The sequence below is a fragment of the Salminus brasiliensis genome, chromosome 2 (assembly GCF_030463535.1).
Source record: "Salminus brasiliensis chromosome 2, fSalBra1.hap2, whole genome shotgun sequence".
Lineage (NCBI taxonomy): Eukaryota > Metazoa > Chordata > Actinopteri > Characiformes > Bryconidae > Salminus > Salminus brasiliensis.
Window position 1 is genome coordinate 57,448,646 of NC_132879.1, and position 19,555 is coordinate 57,468,200.

Below are 19,555 nucleotides of genomic sequence, written 5' to 3' on the forward strand. Positions count from 1 at the left end.
AGTTGATCGTCTGCTTTTAGAAGGTGCTCTACGACAGTCACCAAGATTCAAATATCACAGTGGTGAATTATGTGACTTATGCAATCAAACAAACTGCTTTTTATATAAATTTCAGTTTTTTTCTCCTTAATTTAGAAAGCCAATTTCCCAGCCTGTACGTATTCTACCCCTATTGCATGCGACACATCAGCACTCGCGACACGTCTGTAGCCTCCTTTTCGTACCGCAGCCGATGCAACACCACCAGGCAACCAACCAACCAAGGGATCGCCACATACCTGGCTAATGTCAGACGCTAATGTCAGCCAGCACCTCACTGGAGTGACATGGGGGGGGGGGGGGGGAGAACGGCATCTACCCACCCTGCAGAGAGAGCAAGGCCAATTGTGCTCTCTCTGGGTTTCGGCTGCCGATGGCTAGCTGCATGACCGGGATTCGAACCAGTGACCCTCTGATCATAGTGACAGCGCCTTAGTCCGCTGGGGGCCCCAAATCAAACGAACCCCTGATAAAGAAAGTGTATTATTATGGCAGGAAGAAGATGCTGCTGCTGCTGCTGATGTTGCAGGACTGTGAGAACATGCTCTACTTGGACCTGTTTAACTGCAAGTCTGTCTGATTTTCTCCCTGCAATACTTCGTGCTGCGCTCTCCCCTACGACTTCTACCTTCTGCTACTACACAGACACACAGGCCTATGAAAAGAACATCAAGTGCATTCAGACCCACACAGTCAGAGCAGAGTAGGTTGTAGAATGATCTCACACACACACACACACACACTCACCTACACACACACACACATACGCCGCTTTATTCAACAGACTCAGCATTGAATATTTCAGGTCATGCAATAACCTTGCTCACTTTGAGCAGCAGAACGTAGCTCTTCAATAATTGAAGGCCACGCTATTGATGTGCTCGAAGGGCAGGAAGAAACTCGGCCAAAAAAAAAGAAAAAAGAGAGAGAGAGAAAGAACTACACAATCCTCCAGCTGGGTTACACGCGGTGTCATGATACCCTGCTAGATTTCCTCCATTAATTCAGCAAACATATATCGAGGGGTGGAAGGTAGCCTGAGGATGTACTGCAGGCAGTTGAGTAAGTCAGCATGGGCCTCCTCCCAACACACGAACACAAGCACACGCTGCTGTCGTCTTGGGAGGGCCGAGTGGGCTTAGCATGGCGCAGAGCATCAATCCACGCCCTGATGAGCTGCTGGGCGACTTCATGTGATGAATTAGTAAATGCGCCCACATGAATGTATGTATGTATGTATGTATGTATCTACTACCAGTCAGAAATTTTAGAGCACCCCCAAATTAAGCAATTGCAAGTCCAGAAAAATATCGTCCAGCTGCTCTGTATTAATGTAAGTAAGTTAAGCTCTGATGCAAAGATGCAAATTTATATGTATATTATATCTATATATTTATATATTTCTCTGCAGACCCTGTATCAGTGTTGAGCAGACTGTGATGATGCAGAATGATGCAGAACCACAGACCGAGTTTGGACAGTGGAGCTCTTTCCTTTAGAGAACCTCCAGATAAAGCCTGAGTGAGGTGAGGTGAGGCGAGGCCCGTCTCCTACACCATCAGAAGGACTCTGAAACGGGAGGAAACTGAAAAGGTCTGGTACAGGAAAAGGTCTGGCCCACTCAGGTCCACACCATCATCATTATCATCAACAGCAGAAATCAAGCTGCTTGTGCGATTGGTGGTTCATACGACGACACCTGGAATCTCCGCAGCTTAACACTGGCCCAAGTCTCAGTTGGTATGACTGCACGTGCAAGATGGGGGGAAACATGAAAGGCAGGCTTGCCAGGGTGTTCTAAAACTTTTGACTGGTAGTGTCGAGTCAAACTGCAAAAAGGGGAAAGGGTATGCAGGAAGGCCTGGGAAGGAAAGGTGTGTTGAGAAGGAGAGAGAGGGATTTAAGAGCGAGAGAGCGTGGCGAGGCGGCCTTGGCTGTTGATCAGCTGAAACCGCCATGTACACAGAATGCTCATATCGGCTTCTGCATTATGCAAGCCAACATAAACTCATACCGAGGCACATTACAGTGAACGACGCTGAGCTTTATTGGAAGAGACTGTAAACCTTAAGTCTTAGTGATTTTTTGGAAGCTCCGCCATCGCGCACACACTCTGAAAAGCACCAACGCATCACAAACAGCAGATGGCTGCGCTGCACAGACAGCACGTGGCAGCGGCACAGAGGGACTATTACTGTTTTCAGGTTAAAGTACACCAAGACATACTGCAGCTCTAATGAGGCATTAGAGAGGAGGACACGGCGGCCGCAGTGCCAGATACTGCCACCGCTTCTCTGTCACAGAGCCCAGCAATATTACACAGCGAGGCGAGGGCTTTTGGCACTGTGGGTCAATATGCAGGACATATTGGCGTCCAAAAGGAACCAGGCTTTGAAGTAATGTGAAAGAAGAGCTGCACTGCTTCTGAAACGGAGTTCGAGTCGATTAAAATAAAAAACACTCAAAAGAAACAAATAAACACACAAAAAGCCTTAAAATGTGGTGATTAAATCAGAACTCTTCACTGATGATGAACGTCTGAAAGTAGAGGGAGGTCTGAGAACACATGATGCAATGTACAGGACCAATCACAGTCAGGACAAAGCCTTAGAATAATTTATGTGGAGATTAGAACCAATCGCAGTCAAAAACGACCTCGAACAATTGATGTCAAGGGAAAGTTTAGAACAAATAAAGAAGTGATAAAGGCCAATCACACTCCGGGCAAAATCTCAGAACAAATGACAGCCAGGACAAGGTCTCCAAACAATTGATGTGGACATTAGAACCAATTGCAGTCAGGGAGAGGTCACTGGAAATAAATTACAGAGTAAATAGAACCAATCACAGTCAGATTGAGGTCTCAGAACAGTTGATGTGAAGATTAGAATCAATCACAGTCAGAACAAGTTCTCAAAAAACATGACATGGAGAGTAGAACCAATCACAGACAGGACAAGTTCTCAAAACACATAACGTGGAGATTAGAACCAATCACAGTCAGATTGAGGTCTCAGAACAGTTGATGTGAACATTAGAACCAATCACAGTCAGGACAAGTTCTCTGGAAACAAATGATGCCATGATTAGAACCATTTGCATCCAATCGCTGTCAGTGGGAGGTCTCAGAACAATTGATGTGAAGATTAGAACCAATCACAGACAGGGAGCGGTCTCAGAACAGATGGTTTTTATCTGCACTTATTGTAGATGTAGGTTATGTTGGCTGTTGATCAATGAATGTCAAAATATGATATAAAACGTCATAAATATGATATAATATGGAATATAGAATGACATAAAAACATAAAATAAACAAATATGTAAACAAAAATCAAAACATCACTGGTTGCTTCCGTATTTCTGGCCTGGTGTAAGCAGCACAGCAATGAAACTAATACCCCGTTCAACAGAAACGCTTCTCAGCTAAATAGTCTGTGGAGCTAAATGGGCCTCATTCAAACCCACAGCAGCGTACTTCAACTGGTAGCCAGTTTGGCAACAAACAGCGTGTACTCCATCTTCCACTGAAGATTAAATTATTCCAGCTTTCATTTGCTATGGGGAACAGCCATGCACTTAATCTCCAAGCTTAAGTACTAATCCAATCGCTGCAAGAGTCCCACTCCATGTTTCTGAAACACAAGATAGGGCAGGGGCCAGTCACAGCTCCAGCACGTCCAGTAATCCTCGCTGTGCCCCAGTCAGTCGAAGCCTGCAATAATCTGGCCTGACGAAGCACGGGACGCTGCGCTGACTCTCACAATGTCAAAACTGTGGCTGGGAGGGACGGTTAAATCCACGGCCAGTACTGGGCAGGAGACCAGATGCATCTTTTGAATATCTGCAGGCAGAGGGAAAGGCTTTAATTGGTTCAATTAAGTTGGTAATTAAATACTCTGATGGAGTAGACTCTGGAGAAGTGGGGCATAATGAGCGTAATTGGGCAGCGCTTCCATTCTGGAGAATCTCACGTGCGTAACGTGGACTTGACCAATGAGCAGTCAGGCACAATCACCATGATGCTCTGGAGCCAAATGGGGTTGCTGCACGCTCTGAGCTGACAGGCAGTTCTGGATGGGAATACTAAACGTTATGGGTCATCTAGTCAAGAAGGAAGTTGTGCTGAAGATGCTGGACCTTCTGGAGAAAGCTAAAGCCCAGCAGTCCACAGTGGACACCTGGGCTTGGACATATCGGCACGAGAGCCTTCAGGGAGTTCTGGATCACAAACACCACCCTGACTCTCCCCAGTGGTACTGCATGGAGGTCCATCAGACCAGAGAATGCCGTCCCACTGGTGCACAGTCCAATGCTGAGGACCTATCTGCAAGCAATTCCATCACAACACCAGCCTTTCATCCATAACATGAAGTCCTGCACTCTTAAAAATAAGCTGGAACCACCATTTTTGGTTCCACAAAGAACCATGTTGGTGTGAGCATCAAGGTTTAAAGAACTTCCACTTAACGTAAAGAAGGTAAAGAATGTCCAAATATTTGTGGACACCCTTTCTACTCAAAGTATTCAGCTTCTATAGGTTGCACTCATTGCTGACACACATCTTGTCTAGTCCCTGTAGAGAAGAAGTACTGCCAATAGAATAGGACTATCTGGAGCAGATAAACATCATGACCCTATTGGCTCCATGCTGCCTAATAATGCCAGGCGTGGGCTAGAGGGGTATAAAGCCCCCCAGCACTGAGCTGTGGAGCAGTGGAAGAACTGTGCTCTCTGGAATGATGGTGGAGGTCGTCTTCTTCTCTGGACAGTAGAGACAGTTACTCCAACAGAAGCAGCATCAACTCTTTTTATTAGCCTTAATTTCAGAAGAAACAATGAATGAGCAGGTGTCCCAATACTTCTGTCAATACATTTCGTGTACAAATCTGATTCGTTATGGAACCAAAAGTGGTTCTTCTATGACGTGCCAGAATGCAGCAAGCTCGAAAAAGCTCCAACGCTAAAAGATGCTCCTCGGAAAATGCAGATAAGTGGATCTGGAGAGCATCAGAGAGCTCGGAAGCATTGCTCCCTTACACAACATGGCTGAGCTTCCCTGTTTACGGCATGGATGTTTTACAGAAGGGAACCTTGGAGAGGAGAAAAGCAGCCTCTCGAGAAGAGAACAAGCAGAACATGAAGGAACGCCGCCCAGCGCTGTGACATCAACAAGCGGTGCAGATCTAGACACGCAAAACGCAAAGCGCACTCCGGCTGCCTGAAAAACAAACTCCCTCGGAGAGGCGCCGAGAGATGCCGTCCGAGACCATGAAAGATTTAGTGCAGGAACCTGCCTCATTCGGCCCATGAAGAAGTTTAAGGTGAGTTACTGTGACACTGTGGATCGTCAGAGGCGGCGGTGGGGAGGTTGAGAGAGAGGGAGGGAGCAGTCATTTACTGCATATTTGGTTATGCATTAAATATGCATGGGATGAATTACATTCTATTCCTGGGCTCTGTTGAGGAATTCACAACGGGGCTCCGAAAAAACCTAAAAGGTAATCCTTCCTGCTCAGTAAAAAAAAAAAGCACTGTGAAATTCAGAGGATAAGCAGAGCATTTTCCTCCCTAACTCCTGTATAATAATAATGCTGTCGGCGAGCAGTCTCCAAAATCCACACCGAGCAAATAGAAATTACATGCCGAAGCGGAGAAAGTATACAGCATCATTAGCAGCAGATTTAAGAAAAAGGGGAGGAAGGAACAACATCTGATGCTAATAGATCATTATCTACACTTCCTAGCAGGCCTACACTTACAGACAACAACCACGGCCGATCTTCAGTGCTTCTTTCCATCTTTTCCTACGAAATTACGGCCTAAAACGCTTGGCAGTCAGCGACCCCTTCCTAAGTGGAAAAACATCCAGGGTTTTTTAGATTATATAAGACTCACTTTGCCAAATAAGTTCCTCTGACGGGAGTGCAAGTTCTTCTGCAGTGATTTGGGGCTTTCGGCTTTCAGAAAAGCTTTGAAATCACTGAGCTTATCCAACAACTGTAAGCAGATGCAGTGTGTGTCGGCTAGCTTCAGGACCTCGAACCCCGCTACACCAAATAATCAGACCAAGTCCAGCTCAGGGAGTCTCTGCTTGTTTAGTTGGTGCACCAGGGTTCGCACAGCACTAACATGGAGGACCAGTTCTGTATCTAAGGCAAGATATTAGACACTATTATATTATATTATAGTATATTAGTAATTAATCAATAAGTTACAGACAGAATTTGGCTTCTGCTTCTATCCCATCTGTGCAGTGAAAAACACAGTGGACAGTGAGCACACTTGCCCGGAGTGGTGGGCAGCCATTGCTGTGGTGCCAAGGGAGAAGAGAGGGTGAAGGGCCTTGCTCAAGGACCCAACAGTGGCAGCTTACTGAGTCCAGGTATCGAACCCTCAACCCAGTCATCAAAAAGCCTGGAGCTCTAACTGCTGAGCTATCACTGCCCCTAATAAGCTATTTGTAGTGCTGGCACATACTGGCCTATATACTGGGTATTGAACCAGTTACCCTCCGATCACAGTGACAGTGCCTTAGTCCCCTGGAGCGCGAGTTTGGCTTGCGTTATCCATCCATTCGTCTTCTCTCCTGCTTCTTCTAGGTCTGGGTTGCGATAGGTCCACTGTCCACTGTAGGGTGCCCTATAATCCCACATATACACAACCGCAGGTCTCTGGAGCTTGGTTCTTAAAAACTACGAACAGACCTGGAGCACCGGGATGCTCAAAGCACAGCGAAACCAGAGGCATTACAAGAGCAACCATGAAGACATCCACCTGTCGCACAGGTCCAGTCAGACGGGGTGACTCTACTGTGAGAGTGTGCAGATAGGGACATGAGAGGACGTAGAAGACAGGCTGTTGGCAGAGTTAAGAGCGGGCCATAACCCACCGAACAACTGAAGCACGGCCGTTAGTCGAAAGGTCAAGCGCTCCAGGACGTTCTTCCTCGTAGGATTTAAAGACCGGACCGTTACCATCTCCGCACTGCGAAAAGCCTCCCCATCAGCACCTTGCTAGTTGTTAGTTAGTTAGTGAGGAGGCGGACAAAAGGTTTGGAGTGGAGGCTGAGAACAGGGATTTAAGGGGTTTGGCTCCGCAATCATTCACTAGTGCAAAGTAATACGTTCTCCGAAGAGGCTGGAAACGACGGGGGAACCGGGTGCTTATTTCCACAGACGCTTTTTTTTTATGCTAATACCCACCTGTCCCTGGCAAAGCGCTAAGACACTGGCAAGCAAATCCCCCCCCTTTCACCTACCTTCCGTCAGCCCTGTGTGTATTTTCAACTTGGCCAAGGTTTGCTCTCAGAATCAATATCAGAAACCCAGTACAGGCTGGCGAGGTGTGCACACAATTATGTCCAGCTTCAAAATCCTCACAAAACTAAGCGAGACGTCTGAAAGCAGAAGGCTCGGCCGTTTAATGTGCATCATCTATCGTTTCTCCGCACTTTGGCCCTGCCTTTCTTTGCCTGGATGAGCGGCGAGGGGATCAATAACGTGCATTAAGCAATATCCTTCTGTTATTGACTTGTGTTTAGCCTCGCGACTGAAGCTGTGTTTGTGGCAGGTTTGAGACAAACAGAGTAAAAATGTGCACGCAGTCGACGGAGTGTCCTGGCGAGGCCGCTGGGGGGTTTGGGAGCCTTGGTGTGTCGAGTAAACACTGAATAATAAATAAATAAATAAATAAATAACCAAGCAAACAAAACACTTGGCTGCCAATCGGCCGACTAGTTACCGATTCAACTTAGGCTGCCAATAAAACACAATAACGAGGCACCGGGGCTGAGTCCATCAAAGCCCTCTCCTCCATTCACATGGACATGGAGACAGATCGATCTGCTGCTTTACTGAAGCTAAAGCCACTCAGACCTTTTCTTCTGCACTGTAGGCAAAGAGAATCCCTGTAAGAGATACGATGAGATGACCGTGTGTGGTGGTGGTGGAGGTGGGGGTCTTCTGAAGGAAGACCTTATGAAGGAATCCAGTTGGTCCAGGACCGGGATTTCCCAGGACCAGTATAGCCCAGAGAATCATTTTTAATTCCAGAAGAGGCGTTTTCGTTGTAGCTGCCTTATTTTTTGTTTTCAGAATGTTTATTTTTAAGCATATGATGCTCCATGATGTTGCTCATCATTCACAGCTACATAGACACTACTGATCAAGATGAGGCTTGCATTTCAAAAGCACAAAAAAAAAGTCCAGAGGAAGCAAAGCAGCCCTAAAACATCACCGATCCACCGCCACACTTCACTGTAGGCAGGGTGTTCTTTTCAGCGTAGGCTTCATTCTGATACATTTACATTTACTGCATTTAGCAGACTCTCTTCTCCAGAGCGACTTACAAAACTGCTTCACTATTTACTCAAAAAGAACCTCAGCTAGATTGAACAGACTAAAAATCATAAGTCATGATCCAAACATACTCAAAAAGGTCCAGTTTCATAACTACACACAACAGAACGCTGAAACAACACTGGAACCTTTCGGGAACGTTTGGATCTGCAGTGGATTTCGCGGCTTGGTTTGAGGGCTGGAGAATTTCGATTGCTGCTGCACTTCACTGGAGGGAGGACTTGACCATGATTGCAGACACTCTTACCTGGTAGGTGTCCCATAGTCGAATGGTGCAGCGCAAGGGCAGCTCCCTCATCAGCAGGTTGTTCATCCAGCGGAAGGCAAACTGCAGGTACTCCACTTCATACTGCTGCATGTGTCGATGTACCGTTTCTGCAGAGGATACAGAAAAAGAAGAAGAGAACCAGGTTGGCATGTTAGTGAAGCGCTGTTCAGACATCCTACTCACGGATCACTGCTCTTACAGTTCACTGTGGGAGAATATATTTATATATATATATATATATATATATATATATATATATATATATATATATATATATATAAAATTTTGGCATAATGTTTTATTATCCCAGTCCAAAGTGTCCAAACCTTTTAGACATCATGAGTCCCTTCAAATCTGGCTGCATTTTAGAATAGAAGCTCCATACCAACATTGCAAGACAGTGTTGGTGGTGGTGGTGGTGGTGGGATGGTGAGGGGGGATGTTTTGGTGACTCAGGACTCAGAACAACTTCTTATTATTACTGAAGTAACCATGTAATCATCCCTGGTCATAACCATTTTGAACTATGTCCACTATGACTGTCAGACACAGGAACAGTTTTTACCCTCACGCCATCTTATTATATAATTGGGTTATATTATGTATATTATAGCTGTATTTTAAATGAAGCTGTATTTATAGTCAGGTTTACTGTTTCCTATTTGCCACTTCTTACTACTATTTTAAGCGCCTTTATTATGCTGCTCTCTTGTTTGATTTTGCTGCTGTAAAAACTGACTTTCCCCGTGGGAAAAATAAAGTGATCTATCTATCTATCTATCTATCACCATCCTCAACAGCTGATCACCATCATCATCAGCTACAGGCCACAGATCTTACTGATAAACTCTTATCACTCTTATCCTACAGTTACTGCATCACTGCAGCATTACTCTAATAATCTCACACGCCTGCACTGCCGTGTAACACAGTATTTAATCTGTAAGAGCTGCAGACGGCTGTTCTGTGAGCAACACTGTAAAGCACACTGTATAGAAATGTGCTGGTGTAGTCTGTGTATGCTGTGTGTACTACTGTTCTCTGTGTATTGTGTAATGTCTGTAAATTATATGTAGAGTAGCTGTATATGGTTAATAGTAGAGAGAAACACATTCCTTGTGTGTGTGAACAATAAATCTGATTCTGACTCTGACTCTGACATCTGCCCGTGACCCAAAGCTGAGCACAGTTGTGTTATGCAGCAAGTCAATGATCTACAGCAGAAAAGCTGAAATCCTGACCTGAATGGCTGACAGTGTTTTGCAGGGGGGTATCTGCAGGTTCGAGAACACTGCGGCATTAGTAAGTTCTGTGAATCTGGTAGTAGTTCTTTATTCACTGTTCTTCACGACCAAAACTGGTCCAAACACTTGTCAGACCCCAAAAAATCGACTCACAATTGGACTGAATTGTGTAGTCAGAAGCAGAAGTCCTCTATCTGTAAATCAACACTTCAGTATAAGGGCTCTTGTGTCTGTATGAGGTCATTTTTACAGTTTTATGATCAAAATCAAATCAGATTTATTTGTTTAGCAAGCATTTCCAAAGAAAACCCCAAAACTGCTTTACAGACTCATGAATCAGTAAAAAGGCAAGAAATCAACAACATAAGAAGACATGAAAACCTGTGAAGACCCACAGCGAGCAGCCAAAGACCAACACGACAAGGAGAACCTCCCTCAGAGCTGGAGGAAGAAACCTTGGGAGGAACCAAAACTTACGAGAGGGACCCGACCGGTCCTCCACTAATCAGAACTATTTATTAATTATTGATAAAAGTCACAGAACCACCAAAACTGCTCAGGTCTGCTGATATAATCATAATATAGTGTAATATAAAGTAGTATAACTTATAAACTAGATTATATACACAGTAGTATGATAAATGGACCAATAGAATTGCTCCAAATATAAAACAAACCAAAGAAAATCACACTTTTTAAATTATATTTTGCTTATAGATCTAAAAGCACTGTGACAAATATGACCGCAAGAACAGAGAGAAACTATATTCAATTAAGCACCTTCTCCAACCATTACCAGCATGACACACCATTACACACACACACACACACACACACACACAGATTCACATATAATGCGCTAATAAATCCATAAAAGCCTTCCCCGGTCCACAGCATCATGCAGACAGCGCTGTCACTCAGGCTCGGGGTAATTACTCGTCTGTCAGCAGAGCGATCGGGCCGCGCCGCATTCAAGAGAAAAACTGCGCTACTATTGATGGCGCTTCTCCTTAATCAACCCCCGAGAAAATACAGCGCACACGCCGTGCCGTGCCTTCGGGCCCCTGCAGAAATCAAGCCATTTTCACGCGCCGCGTGATGAAGAGCACGTCCTGGGCCCGTCATTAGCTCGACGAGCGCCGGCCGCAGACCCTGAAGGAACACACACCCGCCTGCACTTTCCCTCTCGCGCTCACGTATATATCTCTCTCTCATCGACATGCAAGAGCGCAGTGGTGTGCGATTTCACACCTGTCTTCACAGAGTCGTTTACACTTTGATCCACTTCACATAAACAGCTTATTCTCATTAACACTGAATCCAGCATCACAGGAGGAGGACGTAATGTACGAGCATGCTCACCTACCTGCTAGAAATAACAGCTAGTGCTAACATCACACGAGACCGGAGGGCTGGCTATGCTACGGAGGAGGCCAAAACTTTAAAACCACCTGCTTAAAGGCGTGTAGACCAAAACAGCTCTAACCCCTTGAGGTATGGACTCTATAAGACCTCCTGCTGTGGTCTCTGGAACCACCAAGACTAACGTAAGGTGAGGTGGGACCTCCATGAGCATTAGGGATCATTGCTGGTCTGCTTTCTTTGAGCACTTTTGGTAGGTACTGGATGACCACTGCATACCGGGAACCCTGATGTTCTGATGACCCAGTCACTGTCTAGAACCTCACAGTGTGGTTCCTCAGATTCTCACGCTTGTCCTACTACTACTGCTGCTTTCTAGAGCCATTTACTATATATACTATACACCACTGTACCAAGCGATGCACCAGCACCACTGATACGACCGTTTCCCTTCCAGTACAGAGTACCGATACCTTAATAGGTGCCTATAAATCCTATTATATTATATTTTTCTATATTTTAGTTGAGTAAAGGCTGAGTTCTGTCTCACAAATGAAATATAATAAGATTAAAATGACAGTCTGTCCTGGTTGATTAACTTGATATTTGAATGAGAGAAAATCACTGTGTGTTTTGAGACAAGCTGAGAAGGTGGAGCAGCATGTGGGCTGAGGTGACAGAGTAACACTACAGGACTCTACACTAATATGACTCTATGGGTTCTGCAGCGTTACACAGCAGCAGTTCTGGAGAGAGGTTCTCCTCCTGCAGCTCCACCACCAAACCTCCATAGTGCAGTAGCAGCAGCAGCGCTCCGGCCCGGAGTGGCTGGAATGACGGAGACACCACTGTTCTCCCTGTTCCAGTCAGTGGCGCGTCAGCATGATCCTGAAGCTGCTAAGTTAACCATCTTGTTCTGTTCAACTGTGAGGAACCGCACTAATGTCCCTCGGCCAAACTGAACAGTTACTGCATGCTTCACCATGTTTAACCATCCTCTTACTTCCGGCAGCGTCTGGCGACAGCAGCAGCTGGCTACCTCTCAGGAGACTTGCCTACCAGTGTCTGGACGTACTGCAGAACCCTGTATTAGTATATCGACTATAAATTGAATATTATTATCCATAAATATTCTCTTTGGATCAAGGTATATTAATTTAATTCATATTTAGTGTAGCCATGATCTTGATTTAGAAGTCAAATTTTAAAGAGAAATCAAATGACTTTTGGTGTAAATTTGATATTTTTGCTTGCTGTAGCCTTTACTCAAGAGTGTGTGTGTAAAATAATAAACATTTGGTTAAAATTAGTCACTGATTTCTATTGTAATCTTCATTAAACTAATTAAACCCAGCAGAAAAGAGCTTAAAAAAATAATAAACAATATTTTCCTGTATTTATAAACTCAAACAGGGCAAATTTGATCCCCGACACAACAGGAGGGTTCCAGTTAACTCTTCTAACGGCTTCATAATTCACCCGTTTCCTATGCAGGGTTTTATTAAGCTGATAAGTCAATCATCAGAACAGTGGGGAGATAACTGGAGTCTTCCAACCGTCCAATATTACCAACAGTCGCATTTTCACCGTGGTGCCCCCCCCCACCCCGCGCTCTACAGCTGCAGGCTCCGGGGCGGAGGAAGAAGTCGTTTACCTTGAAATGGTGTCTGGAATGCAGTAAAGGAGTCTATGATGATGATAATGTCTGCATACGGCTGCAAGTTCTCTCTCTCTCTCCGAGTCGCAAGAGCTCGCAAAACAGAGTGCACTCTGGGTGGGGGAGGACAGGCCGGGGTCAGAGATCAGGGAAAGACAAGTGAGGCGCTCGCTCCGTTTCTGCTGAGCAGCGGACTTCTGCGTGACTTCTGCTCCCCCTCATCCATCCCATAATTACATCCGCACCGGCTTGCTGTTTCCAGGCCACTCCGCGCCGGATAAAGATACTGTACCGCGCCCGCTCTCGTACAGTCAGCTCATTCCTACAGCCCACCACCAGCTCTTTCTGGGCCCTTTTGGAGAGTGACGGTGATGGCTGTGGGATGGTCTTAAAGGAGGATAGAGCTGGGATGGGATTTTTAATACACACACACACACACACACACACACACACACACACACACACACACTCCTAAATCAACCAAACTGATGAACTTCTGTGTGTGTTCATCTTCTCCAGCATCACAGGAGCTCCCAGAGTTCCAGTGGCTGACAGCTGGGTTGGACTGACGTAAGGGGTTTTACTACTAGGAGCCCTATTGCTCAGACAACCCCCACGCCCCCACCCACACTACACCCGAATTTACACCCATCCAGTGCCCCAGTGCCTTTTGTAAATAATGTAAACATTCAGATTATATCTATATTTAGCTGCTTGTACCAGTGCAATACTGTAAATAGAGAGTGTGTATAGTGTGTGTGTGTGTGTGTATATGTATAGTATAAGTTAATGTGTAAATACTCAGTATTTCTATTTCATAAATACTGCTGTGAGGGACGATGCACCCAAGTTTTTCACTCACCTTTACACCTGTGTAATGTGACCTGACAATAAGTGATTGGATCTGACGATCAGAACAAGCCACACTGCTGCGTATCGGATATGCATCAGATTGCAATACCACATAAACACCCGTCAGACCACCAGTCAGTCCACCCACCCACTCGGCCCAGTACAACAGCTGGATTTTTCCATGCTAAATGTCCAGATGTGCCACAGTTGTTCACAGTGTTCCTGCGTGTCTCCTAAGCCTGAAACCAGAACTCTCCAGAACCGGATCCTGGATCCAAGCGTAGCCCACATTTCAGAAAGGAGAACACTAATCAGTCCACCGCTGCAGAAGCAGATACTCACAACAGAGAGAGAAATTAACAGCCTATTTTTAGCTCCCACACACCGACACTCGTGCAGTCACCACCAGTGGGCGTTTCCATTTATTGGGGCAAAATGAAAAACACCACCGGCCCACACGCCGAAGACTAAAGGGTTCGATTCTGCTTCTAGGCAAGCTGGCAGCTGCTGCAAGCAGATATGCATGCAGATGTTCTTTAAAGGTACTCTAGCTCTATCTAGAACCAATAAACTCAAAGGACCAGTTCAATGCACAAATGGTTTATAATCTATAATGGAAAACTAGATACATACAGTTCTTTAAAGCCCCTATCAAAAAAGGCTGTATATAGCACCACAAAGGATGGCAATTTCTATTTATTTTCAGAAATTAACCTAAAATCAAATAAAACTTAATGTAAAATAAAAGCTAATGTATTTATAGACATGCCAGAATTACTGGGTTTGTTTATTTGATAAATGAAGGAAATCACAGTAATTATGCTTTAATTTATCTATACAAAGACGGTGACCAACACACCTGAAAAACCACCAGTCAGCCCACCCACCTGCCCCACCCTCTCGGTCTGCTATGCTTGTATCATCAAAGCTGGATTTTTACATGCTAAATGTCCAAATAAATATCAATAAATATCAATTAAACTTTACAGTAAAATAAAAGCTAATGTATTTATTGACATTTTTTCCCAAATGCCACTTAAGCAAGCTTTAAAATGTGTAAAGTATAAAAAGTATAAAGTATAAAAAGTGTCTCAGCAGAACTGATGTTTACCAGCAACTTATGGTAAACATTTAACCGCAGTGTCCAAACTTTTGCATAAATTTACAGTACTCTACAGTTGATTGTGCTAAGCAGTATGCAGTAAATGTAATGTAAATAAACTGATGGAAGTGTGTATTTTCTCAGCTTTGTCAGAGTCAAATGTATAAATATGATCAATTAATACATTTATAATCAATATTATCATTATTATGATCATCCCATCTTTAGTTTGAAGCAGCACAGCTCTTCAGATATGCAATATGCACAATAACACACACAAACTGAAAAGCTTCAAGGCCGTCAAAGTTCAAAAAAATCATTTGCTATTAGTGCAGTAGATTAACCCACATCCCCACACTGACCCTTCAAACCATCCACAGAAGTGCGGGCTCTGGGCCGAGCTGGGTTTGTACTGTGTGCTGCTGTTACAGAACCCACGACTGCACCTTCTCCTTGCTCAAGTACCAAGGCTTTTAAAACAAGACCTTCAGCGGACTACTCTGGACAGCACTCACAGTAGACCTATAGATAAATCAACCAGCAGCACCAGCAGGAACACCGGTTCCCCTCGAGAGCCTCCACTGTAACAAGAATCCACAAACTGTATGAACAAGAGAGATGCTGCAACTGAACAGCTGAACTATTTACTGTGTGAACACCGATCAGCCATAACATTAGAACTGGTGCAGTGATAAAAAAAAAAAAAAAAGTATAATTTTCTACAACAGGGTTCTCCAAATCCAGTTCTGGAGGGCCAGTGTCCAGCACCGTTTGCCAATTTCCCAACTTAATGTGTGCTGGACACTGGCCCTCTAGGACTGGGTTTGAAGAACCCTGTTCAAACAGTGTCATCTATCAAGAACCAAACTGTAATGTTCTAGAAAGACGACTGGGTCATCAGAACATCTCCAAAACATCAGGCAGGTCTTCTGGGGTATTCCTCTCAGTACGCAGTGGTCAGTACCTACCAAAAGTGCTTCAAGAAAGAACAAATGGTGAACCGGCTACAGGGTCATGGACACCTAAGGCTAGATCACTGATGCCCATGGAGGCTCCACCCACCTCACAACACCGTTATAATTACAATATCCTTGAGAAACTCTGGGAGGAACTGTGGAGGAACCTCGTAAGGTGCTTTACGGAAGAAAGCTTTTCCTCATAGCATTCAAATACAGTAGCCTACAGATCCTCTAGGCACCGTCATTCAAATGAGGTCTCTGAAGAAGCAGATTTTCCCCACATGCTCTTCGAGGCCTCTAAAATCATTTGATTTCTTGGAAGAACCTAGAGGTTCTCCAGGGAACTACTCATTCTGTACAGTGAACTGTGAGCTGCTAGTATCTTTCAGAGGTCTTGTGGAGCCTATGCTGGGCAGAGCTGTTGTGGCGGCACAAGGGCTCAATACTAGGCAGGTGGTACTAATGTTATGGCTAATCAGTGTGTCATATACATGAAAAATGCAGTCGGCGGTGGGAGCATGCAGCCACGGTGGATCTCACTACGCTGGAAACGCTGTTCACTTTTATGGAAATGAGGTGACATGCTATTGGAGAAGCAGCAAAACAGCAGCAGCTTTACAGGAGCTGTACCTTAACTTCCAATGGAAGTCGACGTCAAGATTTTATTCCAGGTCATTTTTGAGCATTTCTATTGGTCCATTCATCAGGACATTCTGATACAGTGTAAGGAACGACTGTCAGATTCACTTTATGGCCAAAAGTGGAAAAAGACTTTTAACCAAGACGAGATTCCTGTAAGACTGTGACGATATACTGTTGTGCCTTCAGGATGTCCGTCACGGCAAGTCTATAGCTTTTATGGAAATGAGGTGAAATGCTATTGGAGAAGTGTTGAAAACGTCCTGAAAACCATGTTACTGAATGACTGACAACAATGAATAGATTCTGATGAAGCAAAACATTGGATTTGGGGCCACATTTGGGAGAGGGATTAATCATAATTAACCATCAGCTTCAGCTTTAAAAAATGATCAGTGGTTGCCAGTGACATTGGCAACACCACTAAATGTTCATTATGGGATATCTGCTGGCTCACAGATTCTACTCCTACATTTAGTCTGAACTGAATTATGCTCCTCCTTCTTCAATCAATCATTATGTGAATCACATGGAAAACGTAGACTACTAAGGTCTCGCTGCTCTCGGAGTGAAGGCCTGGAGGCTTAACGCTGGTTCTCCTACTAATGTAGACCAAGGCATCTTCAGCAGGTTGCTTAAGAACAATAAGCAAGGAAAAGGTTAAATCCAAAGACCACGATCCCTGGTCGGCGTTTAGGTGCCTTACAAGTCAAACCATGTTCAATCGGTTGAAATAAGAGCACACAGCACTTGGTGAAGAGTGAACCCTGAGAGACGTCTGCTCGTGGTTCTCTGCAGAGGTGCTGCTTCACGTGTCATGGTGCTCAAAATGTTAATGTGTGCTCTTCAAACAAACGCCAGCCTCGTATGAATAGAGCAAAACATGCTGTGCCTTCATTTCCATAAATTTAGCTTTAGCAATCTGTATGCTGATGAACTTCAGTGTACTCATACAAAACAGAGGAGATAAGAGGAAACGATGCACAGATTTGGAAGAGTTTGCTGGAGGAAGCCTCACCCAGTGCTCCAGGGCTGACATTCAACAGCTAGACCTGCAGTATTCACTGGGAATCTCGCTCTGGGGGTGCCATTCTCTGCAGTCTGCAGAAGCTCTTCATCATGCCAGCTCCTCCAAACTGGGAGTCAGTGTTTATCTATCCCAGGTTTCCCAATCATAAAGACCTGCTGCTGTGTTCAGTGGGGTTTGACTGGTGTGTATATACAGACGCTCTAGAGAACTAGAACTGATGACCTGCTGAAGACTGCTGCTGCTGCTGACCCTGAGCATCCCTTCAGGACCACAGTTTACCATCTTCTAACAGCTACTTCCATCCAGCACGATGATGCACCAGGTCGCAAAGCAAAGCCAGCCTCAAACTGGTCTCATGAGCTGAGTGTGTTCAGTGGTGGTTCTTCCCAGACACTGGAAACGAATCCAACATGAGTAACTGACCCATGTCAACATGGAGCGGAATCTTTTCCAACATCTCAAGGAAGAATTGAGGCTGTTTTGAGGGTAAGAGGAGGCTCTTCCGAGTATTAGTAGGGTGTTCCTAATAAAGTGCTTGGTAAGTTCTCTGCAGATGATGCTGAGGTGCTGGAAGACGGATCAGGCTGGCAACACTCTGCACCGTGTACTGCCAGCAAGCAAGCAAGCAAGCAGGCCTGGTATCTCCAAAACAGCAGCAGCTTTACAGGAGCTGTGCAAGACTGTGATGATATACTGTTGTGCCTTCAGGATGTCCGTCCTGGCAAGTCTATGGCTTGGATAATAGTCTGATACTTGAAGTACTAGCTGACAGGACATGATTATGATACTTTGGCCAGCTTTTGCATTAGTTTAGCAGAAATCTACAGCAAATAGCTACACCGCAACCTCAGTGGTACTACCGGAACCTCTTCAAGTAACTCTTCAGCAACTCCCCATGAAGTGTCTTTCTTCCTTCACTCAACACTCTTCTAAAAGCTAGAGAAAGGGTTAAGCGCTTTCTCCGTAACCCTTTCTGAACTGATGAATGGGGGCTGGCTCCACCGCAGTATCTGCGGTTCTCTCCACAGTTTATAACAGCAGCATTTTAACGCCGTCATTGATGCTTGCTGGTGTCGCCTGCTGTTAGAACAAGGTGTCGGACAAAACCTCGCTATCGGATAACCCATTTCCAAACAATGCCCATCTCAATGGAAAGCAGGAGCCATTGCTTTAGCTTACACAAGCAAGGGTCCGCAGCTGTGTTCACGTTCTACTGGGAGAACGGCCTCATTACTGGCCCTGATTCAGGGTGTTCCTGCTTGTGCTGCTGAGAGCTGGACCTCTTCCCACCCTTTTACGAGGTTTCAGAAACTAGCTTTTGTCTGCACCGTGGCTTTGAAGGTGTCCGGTAATGACAAGAACAAGAATAATACACTACCGGTCAAATGTTTTAGAGCATCTTCAATTTGTGCAGTTTGATATTTAAGCTCTGCAAGTCCAGTGAATAAGCTGTAATGGTACAAATGCCATAGTACCAAATAAGCTCTGCCTCACCAGTGGAGCTCTCTTCAACCTCCAGATGAAGCCAGAGTGAGGACCGTCTCCTACACCATCAGAAGAGTCTGAATCTGGAGAGGTTAAAGAGCTCTGACCCACTCAAATCCAAGACCAGTTTCTGAGAGGCAACAGCTGCTGGCCCAAGTCTCAGTTTCAGAGGAAACTTAGTGCTGCAGGTGGAGCGGCAATAAGGAAGTCACTGCTAAAGGCCGGATGCTAAAGGTTGGGTTGGTGTGGCACAGCTGTCTGTGTTGGTTCGTGTTTGTTGGGAAATGCACGTTGGATTGGTGTTTGTTCGTGTCTGATGATGTTCAGGCAGTCGGCCACGACTTCCTACAGGCCGCTGTTCACCCTCCTCTCGTAGCAAACAGCTCAGTGATTCCTCTGTTCAGCTCGGTTTTGCTTTAGCTAAGACACTGATAATGGCATCGTCTTGGACAGAGAGGACTTTCTTACTGCCAAAAACCTCAAAGTACACTTCAGACGCTTCCCCGGGGAGATGCCGTCCTGTTATTGGTGTTTTTTCAGCTGATATGAAGTGAGGCT

General features: G+C 45.1%; 1 protein-coding gene across 3 annotated transcripts in view; it reads right to left on the bottom strand.

Moving 5' to 3' along the window:
- tbc1d22a (TBC1 domain family, member 22a) overlaps positions 1 to 19,555 on the bottom strand; it is a 189,697-nt gene that overhangs the window by 48,018 nt on the left and 122,124 nt on the right. For all 3 annotated transcript variants that reach the window (XR_011979058.1, XM_072674024.1, XM_072674025.1), the window contains exon 11: positions 8,647 to 8,774. Coding sequence is in view for 2 of the 3 variants with exons in the window: in XM_072674024.1 (XP_072530125.1) it covers positions 8,647 to 8,774 (128 nt within the window). In the remaining variant the exon portion in view is untranslated. The remainder of the gene's footprint in view (positions 1 to 8,646; positions 8,775 to 19,555) is intronic.